Source organism: Trachurus japonicus, chromosome 18 (assembly GCF_045865225.1).
Source record: "Trachurus japonicus isolate A0001 chromosome 18, Traja_1.0".
In the NCBI taxonomy this organism is placed as follows: domain Eukaryota; kingdom Metazoa; phylum Chordata; class Actinopteri; order Carangiformes; family Carangidae; genus Trachurus; species Trachurus japonicus.
Window position 1 is genome coordinate 9,439,796 of NC_140924.1, and position 14,446 is coordinate 9,454,241.

Genomic DNA, 14,446 nt, shown 5'->3' on the forward strand with positions numbered 1-14,446 from the left:
TGAAGAGAGAAGATAAAGTCACTTTTTCTCTCTGTAGATTTAAGACTTTTTAGTCTGATGTGTTTGGGAGAGGGTTTGTTTGTTTTATGTTTTTAATTAATGTGACTATGTGTTGAAACTATGTGCTGTCATTCTTGGCCAGTAGTCCAGGCAATTTAGCTCATTTTGGACCCCAAAATAGAACTAATTGTCACAGAAGGTTTTTCACCATACATCATTTCTATGAGGTGTCTAGAACAACATACTAAAAGTCCTAAGAAATCCTAGTTGGGGAAATATGTTTAATTCGCATCATTATTTACTGTATAAAGTCTATGGTGCCCACAACAATACACCCCAATGGGGCTGTTTTTTTCCTTTACTCCTATCACAATGAAACTTTACACAATGAAAGTAGACATTAAAAGTAAAATTTTTTGTATTACAAGTTTCTTGGAAAATGAATTTGAATATGCAAATGAGCAATACACTAATGGAATATGGCCAAAATACACCCGAATAGGCTTATTTTCTTCCTTTACTCCTACCACAATCAAACTTATAAAACTTACTCACACAATAAAAGTATACATGAAAAGTAACATTTCTGTATTTCAAGTTTCTTGGAAAATTAATTTTAAATATGTAAATGAGCTCAACACTAATTGACTTATGGTCAAGAAGCCATAAAGCCGCAAGCAGCAAAAACAGGGGCAGAATAACTTAGTTCTTAGTCCCGCTCATATGTTGTTGAACATAGTTCAGCATATTTAATATAACATCACACACAGTCGTTGAAATGACTTTGATGAATTCTGACTTTCTTCTGATGTTCTCTGCAAACTGGGAGGAAAGTCGTTAGGTAAGGCTTGTTCGCTAATTAAAAAAAAAGAATTTAGAAAGCAACTGGAGACAAGACAGTGAAATTAATTCTTAAGGTCAATATAGGTCTTTTAAGTGGCAAGTGACATGTGTGTATGAATAAGTGTGGCAAGTGACAGCACTCAGTGCATAGGTTAACTTATTGAATGGACATGAATGTGTTAGTTATTTGGCCCATGTTGCTGCTTGTGGCTTTATGGCTTCTTGACCAAATGTCAATTAGTGTTGAGCTCATTTACATATTTAAAATTAATTTTCCAAGAAACTTGAAATACAGAAATGTTACTTTTCATGTATACTTTTATTGTGTGAAGTGTGATTGTGGTAGGAGTAAAGGAAGAAAATAAGTCTTTCCGGGTGTATTTTGGCCATATTCCATTAGTGTATTGCTCATTTGCATATTCAAATTCATTTTCCAAGAAACTTGTAATACAAAATATGTTACTTTTAATGTCTATTTTCATTGTGTAAAGTTTCATTGTGGTAGGAGTAAAGGAAAAAAAGAAGCCTATTCGGGTGTATTTTGGGCATATTTGATTAGTGTGAGGCTCATTTGCATATTCAAATTCATTTTCAAAGAAACTTGTAATACAAAAAATGTTACATTTCATGGATACTTTCATTGTGTAAAGTTTCATTGTGATAGGAGTAAAGGGAAAAAATAACCCCATTGGGGTGTATTGTTGTCGGCACCATTACTTTATACAGTAAATAATGATGCGAATTAAACATATTTCCCCAACTAGGATTTCTTAGGACTTTTAGTATGTTGTTCTAGACACCTCATAGAAATGATGTATGGTGAAAAACCTTCTGTGACAATTAGTCTGTCGTAAAACGCTATTTTGCCTGGACTACAGGGCTGCGTTCCAAAAGCGTGTTGAGTCGCCCTCGTTCACTTGCCCTCAGCACTTGCCCTCGGGGGAATCCCCGCCGCCATCATAAGGGCTGTTCCATTTCTCTAAACAGCTAAAGTGAACTTGGTGAGATCGACCCTTGAGGGCTGAGTGATCAAGTCAACATCGATGGTCACTCCAGAGCTGTATATCACCCACAATGCATTGCAGTGGTGCACGAAAAATACGTCCATGCGGTGGCGATAATGAACCTCAAGCACCAGTTGTGTGTTTACCACCAAAGAAGAAAATAAATGAAAGGGGTCAGTAAATATTCAATTCAATAAACTAGTTTAGCAGTGACATGTCAGAACAAACAATTTACAAGTGGTAGGCTAGAGATATATAATAGGCAAACTCATTTGTCACAAAAAAAAACGTGTCTAAAGAGCCTTTTTAATCTGACGTTTCATATTCACATAGTTGCTGTGCAGGCTGTGTTGATGTGTAGTTTTATAAGGGATTTTAATCAGGATTGGTCTGATGAAGCAGAGCTCATCATCAGTGACAGACAGAGAGAAAGAGTAGTATATTGATATTATAGAGTAGCCTATTGAATTTTCACCGTAAACCGGCCAATCCCCCCCCCCCAGTACAGCGCTACACCTAAGACATGTGGCCAACCAGTGATTGTCCCAGCTGTTAGTGAACGAGGGCAGGTGCGTTCCGTTTACCTCTTCTACTCCTCCCCCGCCCACTTTCCCTCCACTCTCCAAGTGGCCTCCGTGTGACGTCATAGCAAGGGCTGAGGGCAAGTGAGCGAGGGAAACTCAACCTGTTTTTGGAACGCAGCCCAGGTCTCTCTTGCAAAAGAGATCTTGGATCTCAATGGGACAAACCTGGTTAAATAAAGGTTATAATAATAATAATAAAGTTTCTCTCACACAGAGGACATACATGGACTTAACTTCATGGTCTGTCCTGTCCTGTCTTGGAGCTTCAGTTCTGTCTTGGGGATGAACTGTGTCTCTGCTGCAGCATCACTGCTGCCTCCAGCTCCAGCCTCAAACTGTCTCTACACCAGTGGTTTCTAACCTTTTTTTTTTTTTTTTTTTTTTCTTTACACAAAAACTATTTAATATTCCTCCACACCGCTTGTTCGTGGCAGTCCAAGTGTCCTGAAGGGATTTTTTTTTTTTTTTTTTTTTTCAAATCATTACAACAATTGAACAATGGACAAAACGAACTACAACAACAACAAAACAAAGCGACAGACATTCCAAGACATAGTATTGGAAATTAAAGACAAGTAGGTTAATCATTTAAATAAATAAAAAAACAGCAGATGAGGTAGATTAAATTAAATTAACAAAATCAAATTAAATACATGAGAGAAGAAATAAATTAAGGCAGACAAGTTATTTCATATGATTTAAAAAAAATTCAGTAGCTGATATACATTTTTTGTTATAATCGACAAGTAGCAAAGATTCAAAATATTTTTTTAATTCAATTGAAAAAAAAGGAAATGATGGGGTAGATTTGGACCATTTTGCTTTGTGAATATGAAATTTGCCTAATAATATGAAGAGATTAATAATGTTAAATTTATTATTGGGAGAAGAGTAACCAAAAATAACGTTTTTTTCATTAAGGTGATAAGTAACAGAAGTTTTAACCAAAAGAAAATTTTTTACATCTTCCCAAAAAGTAATACAAAGTGGGCACTTGTAAAACAAATGAACAATACTTTCTCTATCCCCTCCACAAAAGGTACAACAGTCATCAATGTCGGAAAACCTGGATACGTATACATTAGTTAGTAGGATAAATATTATGTAAAATTTTGAGATGTAATTCTCTAACTTTATTAGAAATTAAAAATTTAAATGGAACAAGCCACGCTCTATTCCAGTTAATATCAGTGAAAAGAGAATTCCAATAAGTCCTTCCATGTGGAGTTATTTTCCTTTTGCTATAAAAGCATCTTCTAATATGTTTATTGGTACATTTGTGACTGATGAGTGGTTCCAACCTTTTTTGTCTCCTGACCCCATAATGACATCACAAATCACTGGCGACCCCACGATCACAATGTGCCAGCTCATATATTTTTATGTGCTGCATGTTTTCTGAACTCGATTTATATTCGTGTTCGTATAAAATACAGTTGTTTAAGATTGTGTGTGGTGATTTTATTCATAATTTTAAAAAGAACCTAATAATTAGTTTAAAAATATATTTTTATTAGTAGATTTAAAAAAAAGAAAATCGATTTCTACACATTTCAGGAGACACAAGGTGGAAAAACACTGCTTTTTGCTCTCAGTCCAATCTGTCTTCAACATGAAAATGTAACTTGTCATTCAATCAAACTGAACAGATTTGACAGCGTTACATGGACCTGACCTGTCGGCCTGACGTCATCATGACTCCAGCTGCTCCACATGTTGGTCTCTGATGTTCTGGATCATTTCTGACCTGGTGGTTTATAAAGTTTCTCCTGAAAAGTTTAAATCTAAGAGAAGAAGAATGTGAGAAACCTGACATTTGTTCCATTAAACTCTTTGTGTTATTAATATATTATACAGTATATAATATTGTACCAGATGCATCACATTGATCCACTGAGTTTCAGTCTGTTATTCTCCAGTTTTGATCATTTTAGTGGCGCCACCTTGTGACATAAATATATTACTGCACCAAAACTAGTGAAGAGGAAGAAGTGAGTGTAGATGTAGTTGTTGATGTGTTGTTGTAACAGCATGTGTTAATTACACTGACACATCATGATCATCAGCAGATGACTTGGTCGCACTGCGCGCGGCTTCTCGGGCGCTTGGGTGGTCGCACTGGGAGCGTACTTCTCCTCCTCTCTCTGCGCCGGTCAGACATCGACTGCAGTCGTTCATACTCGTATTCACTCGGTTTTCCACACACATAAACATATGTGTGTGTGTCTCATGCAGGGCCGTTGCTAGGAATTCTGGGCCCCCTGAAAGAAATACTAAAGTGGGCCCCTGACTATTTTTTAGCTGTAACCATACTACTTATACCTACTTTATTTATTTGGAACTGACCATTTTAGTTTGTGTTCAGAATTGAAACTCTAGTTTTTAATTTTGTATTAGCAATTTATTTACTTTGAGTCAAAAGGAACACTTGGCTAGCTGTATTTTAAATTTGATATATTAGATTTATATAATAAAGCTATTTATCTTTATCTGTATAGATATATAGCAAGCTAGCTATATAGATAGAGATAAATAACTGAATGAACCGATCTGAAGCGCTGCAGGCGCGCGCACTGCGCTCCACAGCGCGAGATGTGCGACCAGGCAGACCCGTTAACATGTGGCCTATCTGAAACTGCCTCCGCTCCAGGGCGCTGCGCTTCGGTTCCGCGTCCAGTGTGACCAGGCTGTTAGTGTCTTCAGGCTTCAAGCTCAACATTTTATTCATCACCTCTGTCTATGTGGATACTACCACCTTGTGGTAGAAACACATTCCTGCACTAGACTGATGAAGCAGCCTGGTCCTGACTGGATGAAGTGAGTGTAGATGTAGTTGTTGATGTGTTGTTGTCTCCTGTGACAGGGAGAAGATGATGTGCTGCTTCCTGCTGCTCCTCACACTGACCTCCTGTGTCTGTGGTGAGTTTACTCCTTCACTTTATTCTCTACAAACTGATACAAGTCCTCAGTTAGTCTGCTCCTCACTTTCCCTCTGTCTCCTCAGAACCAACATTTGTAGTGAAGGTGACACAGAGCTCCTATCAGGCAGAGGAGAACCACAACATCACACTGGAGTGGACCTTCACCAACACTCAGGGGTCAACAGAGCCCTACGTTGTCTACTGTGAAGCCAACACTGATCTCACAGTCTCACTCCTGTATCATCTACATGAGGGTGTTGAGGTCTCAGAGTCTCATGATAAACAGTTTTCAGGACGAGTCCAGAGTGACAGAGACGTCCTCAGAGAAGGACGAGTCAGACTTCATGTGTCCAGACTCAGGACTGAAGACTCAGGACTTTACTGGTGTCAGGTTCTCACTGAATTGGGGAGGGGATCTGCTGAATGTCGACTGAAGGTCACTGGTGAGTTGAGTCAGTAGAGTCATTTACAGTTTTTCTCAGTCGCTTTGGTGCTTTTCTCACATCACTCTTAACATTTGCACAACAGTTAGTGCATTTCTCAGAACAATTATCACAAACTGCAAAACCTAGTGGATGACCTGCAAAAGTGCGTCACTTGCTCAAAATGGGTTGTCCATCCCTCAAAAGCAAGTACTCATGTCAATGAAACTGTCAGTGTTGTCAAAGTGAGAAGTCCTGACACCATCATTTATGAACAAGATAGTCAAATGGCTTTGTCATGTTTTCATTAGGACACTTTATTCTCTAAGTGTTTTCCAATGCAAAAAGTGATGATACTATCTGAAAATGCTCCAGACAGCACTATACACTACTAGTACGGCCATGTGAAAACTACAGTAAAGTTACACATTACTGTATTTAGTGGAGATACTGAATATGTATGTTTCACATTTCTACTGTATATGCTCTTTGCAATTCTGATTTGTTCACAGCATTGTGCAAAGGAAAAATACACTACAGTCATCTACAACAAACATAAGAAACACTCTTTGGGTACAACTTTACGTAAACAAAACTGAACCTACAGAGTACTGTAAATCATTCCTGCACATCCAGACGTTCCAGTCACATTTTCATCTACATCACTTTGTCAATTGTAGCGATTGAAAGAGATTCAATATTCCCAAAGATACAGTAATGTCATCCTTACATTGTATCTCTTTCAACCTTATGCCATTGTTTGTAATCACCATTGCACAAATGTCTTGTTGTTGTAGCAGAGTAAAAAGGGCTCAGTCTCTTCCACCTCTGTGAGGTTGTCTTGTAATCCTATGTGATGCAGAGTAAAATTACAGTAATGTACAGTACATGTACTGCATCAACCATTATTACTGTAGTGTACAATACTGTAAAAGTGCTTCCTACTTGTAAAATGCTGTAGTACAGTACCGTACTGTAAAGATGGGAAATCTTTACTGTGGTTGCTGTAATACATTACAATACAGTAAATCTGTTCTCTAGTGAAGCTGTAAGTCTAAATGTAAATGTAAAAAGTTCTTGTCCCACTGTATCTTACAGTAATGCCTGACACAATGACAGCAGTGTAGATTGTTTAGTGCTGAATTACTGTCCAATACCATACATACCTGTTGTTCCTTACTGTAAATGTTTTATATTTACATTTAAAACTAGTTTGACAGATTTTGAAAACTAGTTCAAGAATTTTGTATGTAATGACTCGAGCAATGAAATGAGGACTATTAGTTTTATAGGGAAAGACTATTCAGCGTTCAAAAGTATAGTTCATTTTGACTGACATGACATAAACAAATGATAATGTTGTAAAACAGCAGAGAATTGTATGAGAGAAACTGATACATGTCCAAAAGCATTTGCAATTTGTTCAGAGGAAGGAGAAACTGCCACTATGATGTGGACAAATGACTACATGTTGTGGAGGTTGAACTAACAGTTATGAGAACTTTCATTCTGATCTGAGAATAGCACCAAAGCGATTGAGAAAAACTGTAAGTTAGAAGTCAGTAGAGTCAGTAGAGTCAGTAGATCTCTGGTGATGGAGGTTACCACCAGTGTTGTTCAGACTCTGCTGCTGAACTAGACCTGATGGAGTTTGTCTGCTCAGCTCTAGATTATTTACTAAGACTGTCATTAATGAACACAACATAGAATAAACTGCACATGGAAACAAACATCAGGAGCTTCAAACACAAACAGTCCACATCTGAACTTTGGACCTGAAGGACCAACAAGTGTTTTATGTCTTTTACAGAAGCTGTTGGTGAACCAGAACCAGAACCAGAACAAGAGAGACCAGGACCAGAACCAGAACCAGAACCAGAGAGTTGGGGAATGATTGTTGTTTATGTAGCAGTGACACTAGCAGCAGTTTCAGTTTTAGTTATCAGTCTGCGCTACTGTAATCTCCGACCTCGTATGTGTAAATTTAAGAGAAGAAACACCACCACAGCTGCAGAGACTGAGAGTCTCTCTAAGCTTCAGTCCATCAGATCTAACTGGACTCTGTCTGAACCACCGTCCTCTGTCGTATCAACAGAACCTGAGTCAAAGAACCAAGAGACAGAACCAGGACTGACTCTGGATCAGCTGCTGATGGAGACTCAAATGTAACATAAAAGCTGGATCTTCATGTACATATTGTTTTGCTTTTGAGTTTAAATTGAGTTGTTGTTGCATCAACAGATGATATCAGTGTCAATAACAACATTCATCTGACTGTTGTTACAATGTAAAAAAGATTATGTGAATATCTGGTAAAGTCTCTTTTTAACTTTCTACAAATTTGTATGTTTTATATCAAATATGTTGCAGCTTTTATTCTCTTTCTCTATGGACCTTGAGTTTGAAATAAAAATATTCATGTAAATAAATCTTTATTTGAGTGAAGTTGTTCTGTCTCTTCTGTGTGAGAGTCTGAAGTCCCAGAGACTAAAAACAACAATAAACTTTATTAATAAAAGAACAAGGAGACTGTGATTTCCTGCTCTGGCCCTTTAAGAGACTCCACACTTCTCTCTGATCGCTGATTGGTCCGTAGATAATGAAGCTCTGAATATTCATGAGGCTGGTTTGACTGGTCTTCCTGTACTTCCTGTAAAGCTCAGATCCTCCTGTGGACTCCACATGAAAGAAAAGAAAAGTGTCTCGGACGTTTTTAAAATGTAAAAACAGTTTCAATCCAGCTTCTCTGATGTTTGACAGTTTTCATCGTATCAAACTGTGACTTCCTGAAAACTCTCTGAACTCATAATATCAGGTTTTTAAATCAAGAATCATCACATTCATGTTACCAGAGGTTTTAATGTGATTCACACTGATGTTTCAACACATTTCAGACGCTGATGTGAGACTCTGACACCAACTGGATGTGATGAGTGAACATAAAGGGGAAGTAGCTCCAGACTGACACACTCCACCATGTCCTGTCAACACTGCTCCGTCTTTTCTCCTGTTGTCTGGATACGACTGAACACACACACGGCTCTGAAGCTGTCAGGAACCTCCTGTTGAAAGATTAAATCCATAAATGTTGTGTTGTTGCTGCTGTTGCTGTGTTCATCGTGGTTTTGTCTTTGTGAGTCTGACAGAAAGTCAACCAGTGTGAATCTGTAGGTGAAGCTCTAGACCACGGAGAGTCACAACAAGTTGACTCTGATGAACACAGGTTGATCTTCAGTGTGAGGAGAGGAAACAGAGTGTCAGGGTTTATAAAGGGGGAGGGGCTTCACTACAAACTGGTTCAGCCAATGGGAGACAACAAGGTTCACACTCATTTCTGTTTCTGCTCAGACCTGAGAATTATTCTAAAAATAAATGTTCATGGGTAAGAGAAACACAAACTGTGATAGGCTAATCCTTATCTGGAAGAAGCAACAGCTCATGACAGGCTACACTAACAGTAGCTGGTCAGTTTGAACCAATGACTGATTAAATACTGAGACGACTGGATGAAGCCAAAGCAGCAGAGTGGAGCTTTGTTACTGTTATTCATTCATGATTTCAAAATAAAAGCTTTTTATTAAACTTTGAGAGAGACGTCTTCTTCATGGTCCATGGTTCTGTCAGGAAACTGATCATTTAGAGTTAACCCCAATACTTATTGATCCAGTACTGTAACTTATTGATCCTGTACTGTAACTTATTGATCCAGTACTGTAACTTATTGATCCAGTACTGTAACTTATTGATCCAGTACTGAAGTCAACCAGGGAACAAACCTGGTACAGCTGCTTCACCACACACAGGAATGTTCTATCAGCCTCAGTCTGTTGATGAGTCATTCAACACTGGTTAACACTGAGTTTATCACAGTCAGTGAACGACTGCAGGACAAACTATTGGTGGTTAAACCTTCAACTTCAACTTCATTGTCCCCAGAGGGAAATTTACGTTGCAGGCAGGTAACAACATACCTGAGGAAACACATTCACACACTGATCTACATTCAACAGTGACAGTAGGAGTTTCAGAGCAGAGTCACAAGGAAGGGGGAGTGGAACTGGATCCTCCACCATGTTGCGCAACCTCTGGGTAACAAGGAAGGTGACAAGAAAGAGTCCAGTTGTTTTACAAGAGTTTGAACCACATTAAAGTCATTGTTGCTGTTCAAGTCAATTAAAAGATCAGAGAGTCACTAATTAATTAACATGATCACAATTAAAGACATTTCAGTGAGTTTGTTACCAGATAAAACCTTCAAAGTATTGAACAGTGAATCTGACCTCATGAAGATTTTCATTTTCTAGCCTACTTGCTTTTTTATTACCAGAAGTTTTTGTTTGTTGTTTTCTTGTCATTGTGAAGCAGCTTGTAGAAACATGAAGGTTTATCATTACTTTATGATCACAAAATAAAAGCTTTTTATTAAACTTGGAGAGAGACGTCTTTGTCTTCTTGGCCAGCAGATTACATTAGAGACAAGTCAAGAAACACTGATCAATACTGAGTCTGTGTCATCATCAAATATAGTAGCTACTGTTAACTTCTGCCCGTGACCTCAGGGTAAACACTAGAAGAAAAGAAAGAAACAGCAGCAGGCTGTCCTCGGCTGCTGCTCCACTCCCTTCAGTAGGAGTAGATAAAGAGTTTTTCGTCACAACATGCACAACAGTCACAACCCGGCCCGCCCTGTTCGTTGTTCCACAGTGGATTGTTTGAGCTGCTGATTTTCTCTCTGAGGCTGCACCAGCGCCAGGGTTTTTTATTCATCGGAGTTTCTTCTTCTCACGTCCAGTTTTGTTCTCTAAGAAGAGGCTGCAGTCTTTGACACCACCAGGTAAACTTTGGAGCTGTGTGTTGCTGTTGTGTTGTGTTGTGTTGTGTTGTGTTGTGTTGTGTTGTGTTGTGTTGTGTTGTGTTGTGTTGTGTTGTGTTGTGTTGTGATTGTGTACGTTTGTTAAGGGACAGATGAAGTGAGAGTTAGAAGAGAATGAGACTCGTCTTTCTTCTCGGTTTCTGGAGGACTTTCTCTCTGATGACATGACTGTTTAATCCACTACAAAGACTTTATCACCGTCAATAACAGGAAGCAGAGGGACATTTACAAGTGACAATACAAAAAAAAAAAAAATCAAATATGATGAAAGCTAAAAGTTCATAGTTAGGGTTAGGGTTAATCATAATCTAAAAATAATAAAAATAAAAATAAAAAAAAGATAGAAAGGCATCTTGTTTTCAGCACGGTGACTGTAGTGTCAGTAGTCGGTTGTTTTTAGTGCGACTGCCAGCTGGTCCTACCTGATCGAGCACGTTGTTCAGTGTTTTAACAGGAAGAGCAGCTGTAGTGTGTTGTCTGTTGTTACGTTTACTGTTCAGTCTGATCTCACTTCAGTCAAGTCTATTGTTGTTGTCTGATACCAAAATGATGACTAGGATAAACATCTTGTTGTCCAACCTAACAGATCCGTCCAGCTTAATAAACACTCGGACGTAGAAAAGAAAAACCATGTTCGCAGATCAGATCACTGCACTGATCCCAGTCAGCTGCAGCAGCAGAGATAGTGGATAAAAACACAGTTGTTGGAGGAAACTGTGGAGGGACAGGGAACTGACTGGAAGAGACTTATTTTGTGTATCTTCACTGTATGTGACAGTGTTGTTGGTGTGTTGTGTTTAGTGGGCCATTTGATATGTGTATTTCTGTATTAAAAACTGTCAGTTTTGACGGAAAAAACCGTCGTGCCCTGACATTACGTAAGTTGGTGGCATCTGGGATTTTCTTCCCTCGTAGACTCAGACAGACTAACCAATCAGACCCCGCCCACGGTTAATAAGATCAGATAAGATATAAGATAAGATAAGATAAACTTTATTGTCTGTCACGAGCTGTACAGTTCTGAAAGGGGGGGTTGTGGTGCTCCAATGATTTTGCTGGCCTGGTTAACTGTCTTGTGTTTGGATGAGAGGAGGCTGTACCAGGAAGAGATGTTGAAGGTGAGTAGGGATTCAATGAGGGACTGGTAGACCAGAATTAATAAATGCTGACCAAGATGTGTAAACTGATAATCAAAGCCCCCCCTCCCAGAGTACAGAGTAAAAGAAATACACTTTTTTTTCTCCCCCCCCCCCCGCTCGAGCGTGGCTGAACCAGGCCGGCACGGGCGCGAGCCTGCTGCAGCCGCCGCTCCTGCTGACAGCAGACTGAGAGAAAAAAGAAGTAAATTTGGCTTTGGTTAGGTTCAGGCAATGAAGAAAGGAGTTGGTTAAGTTTAGTAAAAACAGCAGGTAGAGGCTAGACAGGCTGGAAGCATAATGAGCGTTATATGTTATTAATATGAAGTATTTGCTTGTTTTGCACATGATCCGTTTGATCCCAGAAAGGAAAAAAGGATCAATGCGCAGCCTCTGTTTCCTTTCTGATTGCGTCCGTCTGTCTGTTCGGAGTGGGAGAAAGAGACAGAGAACCCAATCCACCTGTCTGTAATGTAAGTTTGATTTGATATGAGTGTCAAGGTTTAATTACGGACACTAATGAGCGCGCAGCAGTGCGTAAAAGTCGTGCGTAATGACAGCTCCTCGTTGGTGAAACACAATAAACTGCACCTCTTCTTCCACTTGTGTCTTATTGACAGGTGGAGCCTATATGAATAATGATATAAATGCATAGTGAACGGTAAGAATGGAGAGTTTGACTAATGCTAATAACTAGTCCAGTTCGGACTAATGAGGACCTCCCATTAGTTCGAACCACAGCAACAGGCTGAGCCTGTAACCGTGTGGTATGCCAATGATACACAGACAGCCTGTTACTGGGTCACGCTCATGGATGTATTATATTATCTGGATACCGGACCGGGAAATGGCCGCCGTTCATTTTTTTTAATTTTTTTATTAGAATTACAAATCTTACAAGCAGAAGAAATTTCAATACAAAATACATTTTGAAACTGGGCTAAACATGTCACCATAAAAGTTTAACACAGTAACAGATGGAACAGGAAAGCCATGAAATAAAAAAAATAAAATAAAAAAAATATAAATTATAATTGAGGTAAAAATTAAAATAATTAAGTAAAATAAATAGATATTTAATACAAAGAAGGTAAATTAAATTTACAAAGATAGAAATTAGGATCATATACAACATACATCACATTAGTTTACTGGGGTCTGATGAAGGGAAAGATCAAATAAATGTTAAACGTTGTGCATTCTGCAGAAGTAAGCGATCCGGTCGTTTCGGCTAATGCTGCGTTCCAGGCAGGCTTTTGAAACCGTAAATTACAGCTTCAAGTCACAACTTACGACTTTGTAGCGTTCCAGGCAACCCACTCGTGTTTTTCCGACCTGTTTTACCGGTGAAAGTCACTATAACGGCCACTCGTAACTTCCGACCCGTGAACTCGTACCAGATCGAACTGGTACCACTTCACGGTCGGAAAAACAGAGTTACGAGTTGCCTTGAACGCACCATAACGTCTCGTCATGGATCTATTTCATTTCATTTTCCTTTATTTGTTCGAGAGGGACAGTGTACATTAATGAACATTTTAAAAGGATAAAATGTAAATGCACCCAATTATAGCCAATAGGCTCATTTCCGTTGGCAGTCCCCCTGCCGGATGGAGCATGGCAATGAGACCTATTGGTCCTCGTCCCTACATCACCACATTCACGGCGTCCCTTGGCTGCACACACAGCCCTGCATGCCGTTCTCTCTCCTCATTGGATAAAAACTGTAGGATACGATAAATGTTTTCTCCTCGGCTCAGAGCAGAGCAGAGGGACTGACAGACCCGTGTTTCAGTCCAAACACTCTATAGAAGTGATTGCTGTCGGAAGATAGAACTATTTAAGACTTATATTAACACAAATATATCACTTACTTCTGCTTTAAATCTAAGGCGCATTAGTTGTCTAGATGGGTATATCTCATTTATTGTTTTAAAATGCACTTCTTTCGCTTTCGGTGGAATAGAAAATTTCAAAAAGTTACATCTAATTGCAGATTTGCAGGTAGATTGATCAGTACAATAACTTTCCAGCATGAATTTTCTTTTTAAAGGTGAGGGAAAACATTCATTAGATAGTATGGATCTTAGAAAGCGATTTTTACCACATTTCACATCTGAAAAGAGACAGTCACGAATAAATAAAGGAAATAGATGAGGTAAAGTTAATACATAAAGTAAAGAACCTTTTATAGAAGCAATTAAAGCTTGCGATAGAGCATTAATTAAATCACTGTAAACCTTTTGGGAACAATTTACATTGTAGCCTACTTATTCCTGAAATCTAGAAAATCATATATATTGCCTCTGTAGTCCATTAAATGTTGAATAGACCAAATTCCTTGATCCTGCCATTCTTTCAGGAATATAGACTTCCTTTTTATTAGAATGCATCTGTTGTTCCAGATTGGTGTGTTGTGGGGCGAAAAATTATGCTTAAATTCTTCCAATAATTTCCAGTAGTGGAGGACCTATTGGTGGAATTTCGATAACTTGATTAGTAATTTATTAACTTCAAAATCACATTTTAGTAAAAATTCTACACCCCCAAAGTTCAAGAAAATGTTCTTAGGAAGATTAAACCAGATATCCTCACATTGTTTTATAACATTTTGTAGCCATTTGAGTTTTAGGGAACCATTCATTGGATCAAAATCAACTGCA

The 14,446-nt window shown here is 38.6% G+C and overlaps 2 protein-coding genes across 2 annotated transcripts in view; both read left to right on the top strand.

Moving 5' to 3' along the window:
- LOC146968644 (uncharacterized) overlaps nt 1-8,119 on the top strand; it is a 161,376-nt gene extending 153,257 nt beyond the window's left edge. The window contains exon 5 of the mRNA XM_085759291.1: nt 7,987-8,119. The gene's annotated coding sequence lies outside the window, so the exon portion shown is untranslated. The remainder of the gene's footprint in view (nt 1-7,986) is intronic.
- LOC146968652 (uncharacterized) lies at nt 5,296-7,987 on the top strand. Its single transcript, XM_085759618.1, has 3 exons — nt 5,296-5,350; nt 5,436-5,795; nt 7,585-7,987. The coding sequence occupies exons 1-3, from the start codon at nt 5,302-5,304 to the stop codon at nt 7,941-7,943; spliced, it is 768 nt and encodes a 255-aa protein (XP_085615744.1). The 5' UTR covers nt 5,296-5,301; the 3' UTR covers nt 7,944-7,987.
- Nucleotides 8,120-14,446: the final 6,327 nt, after the last annotated feature.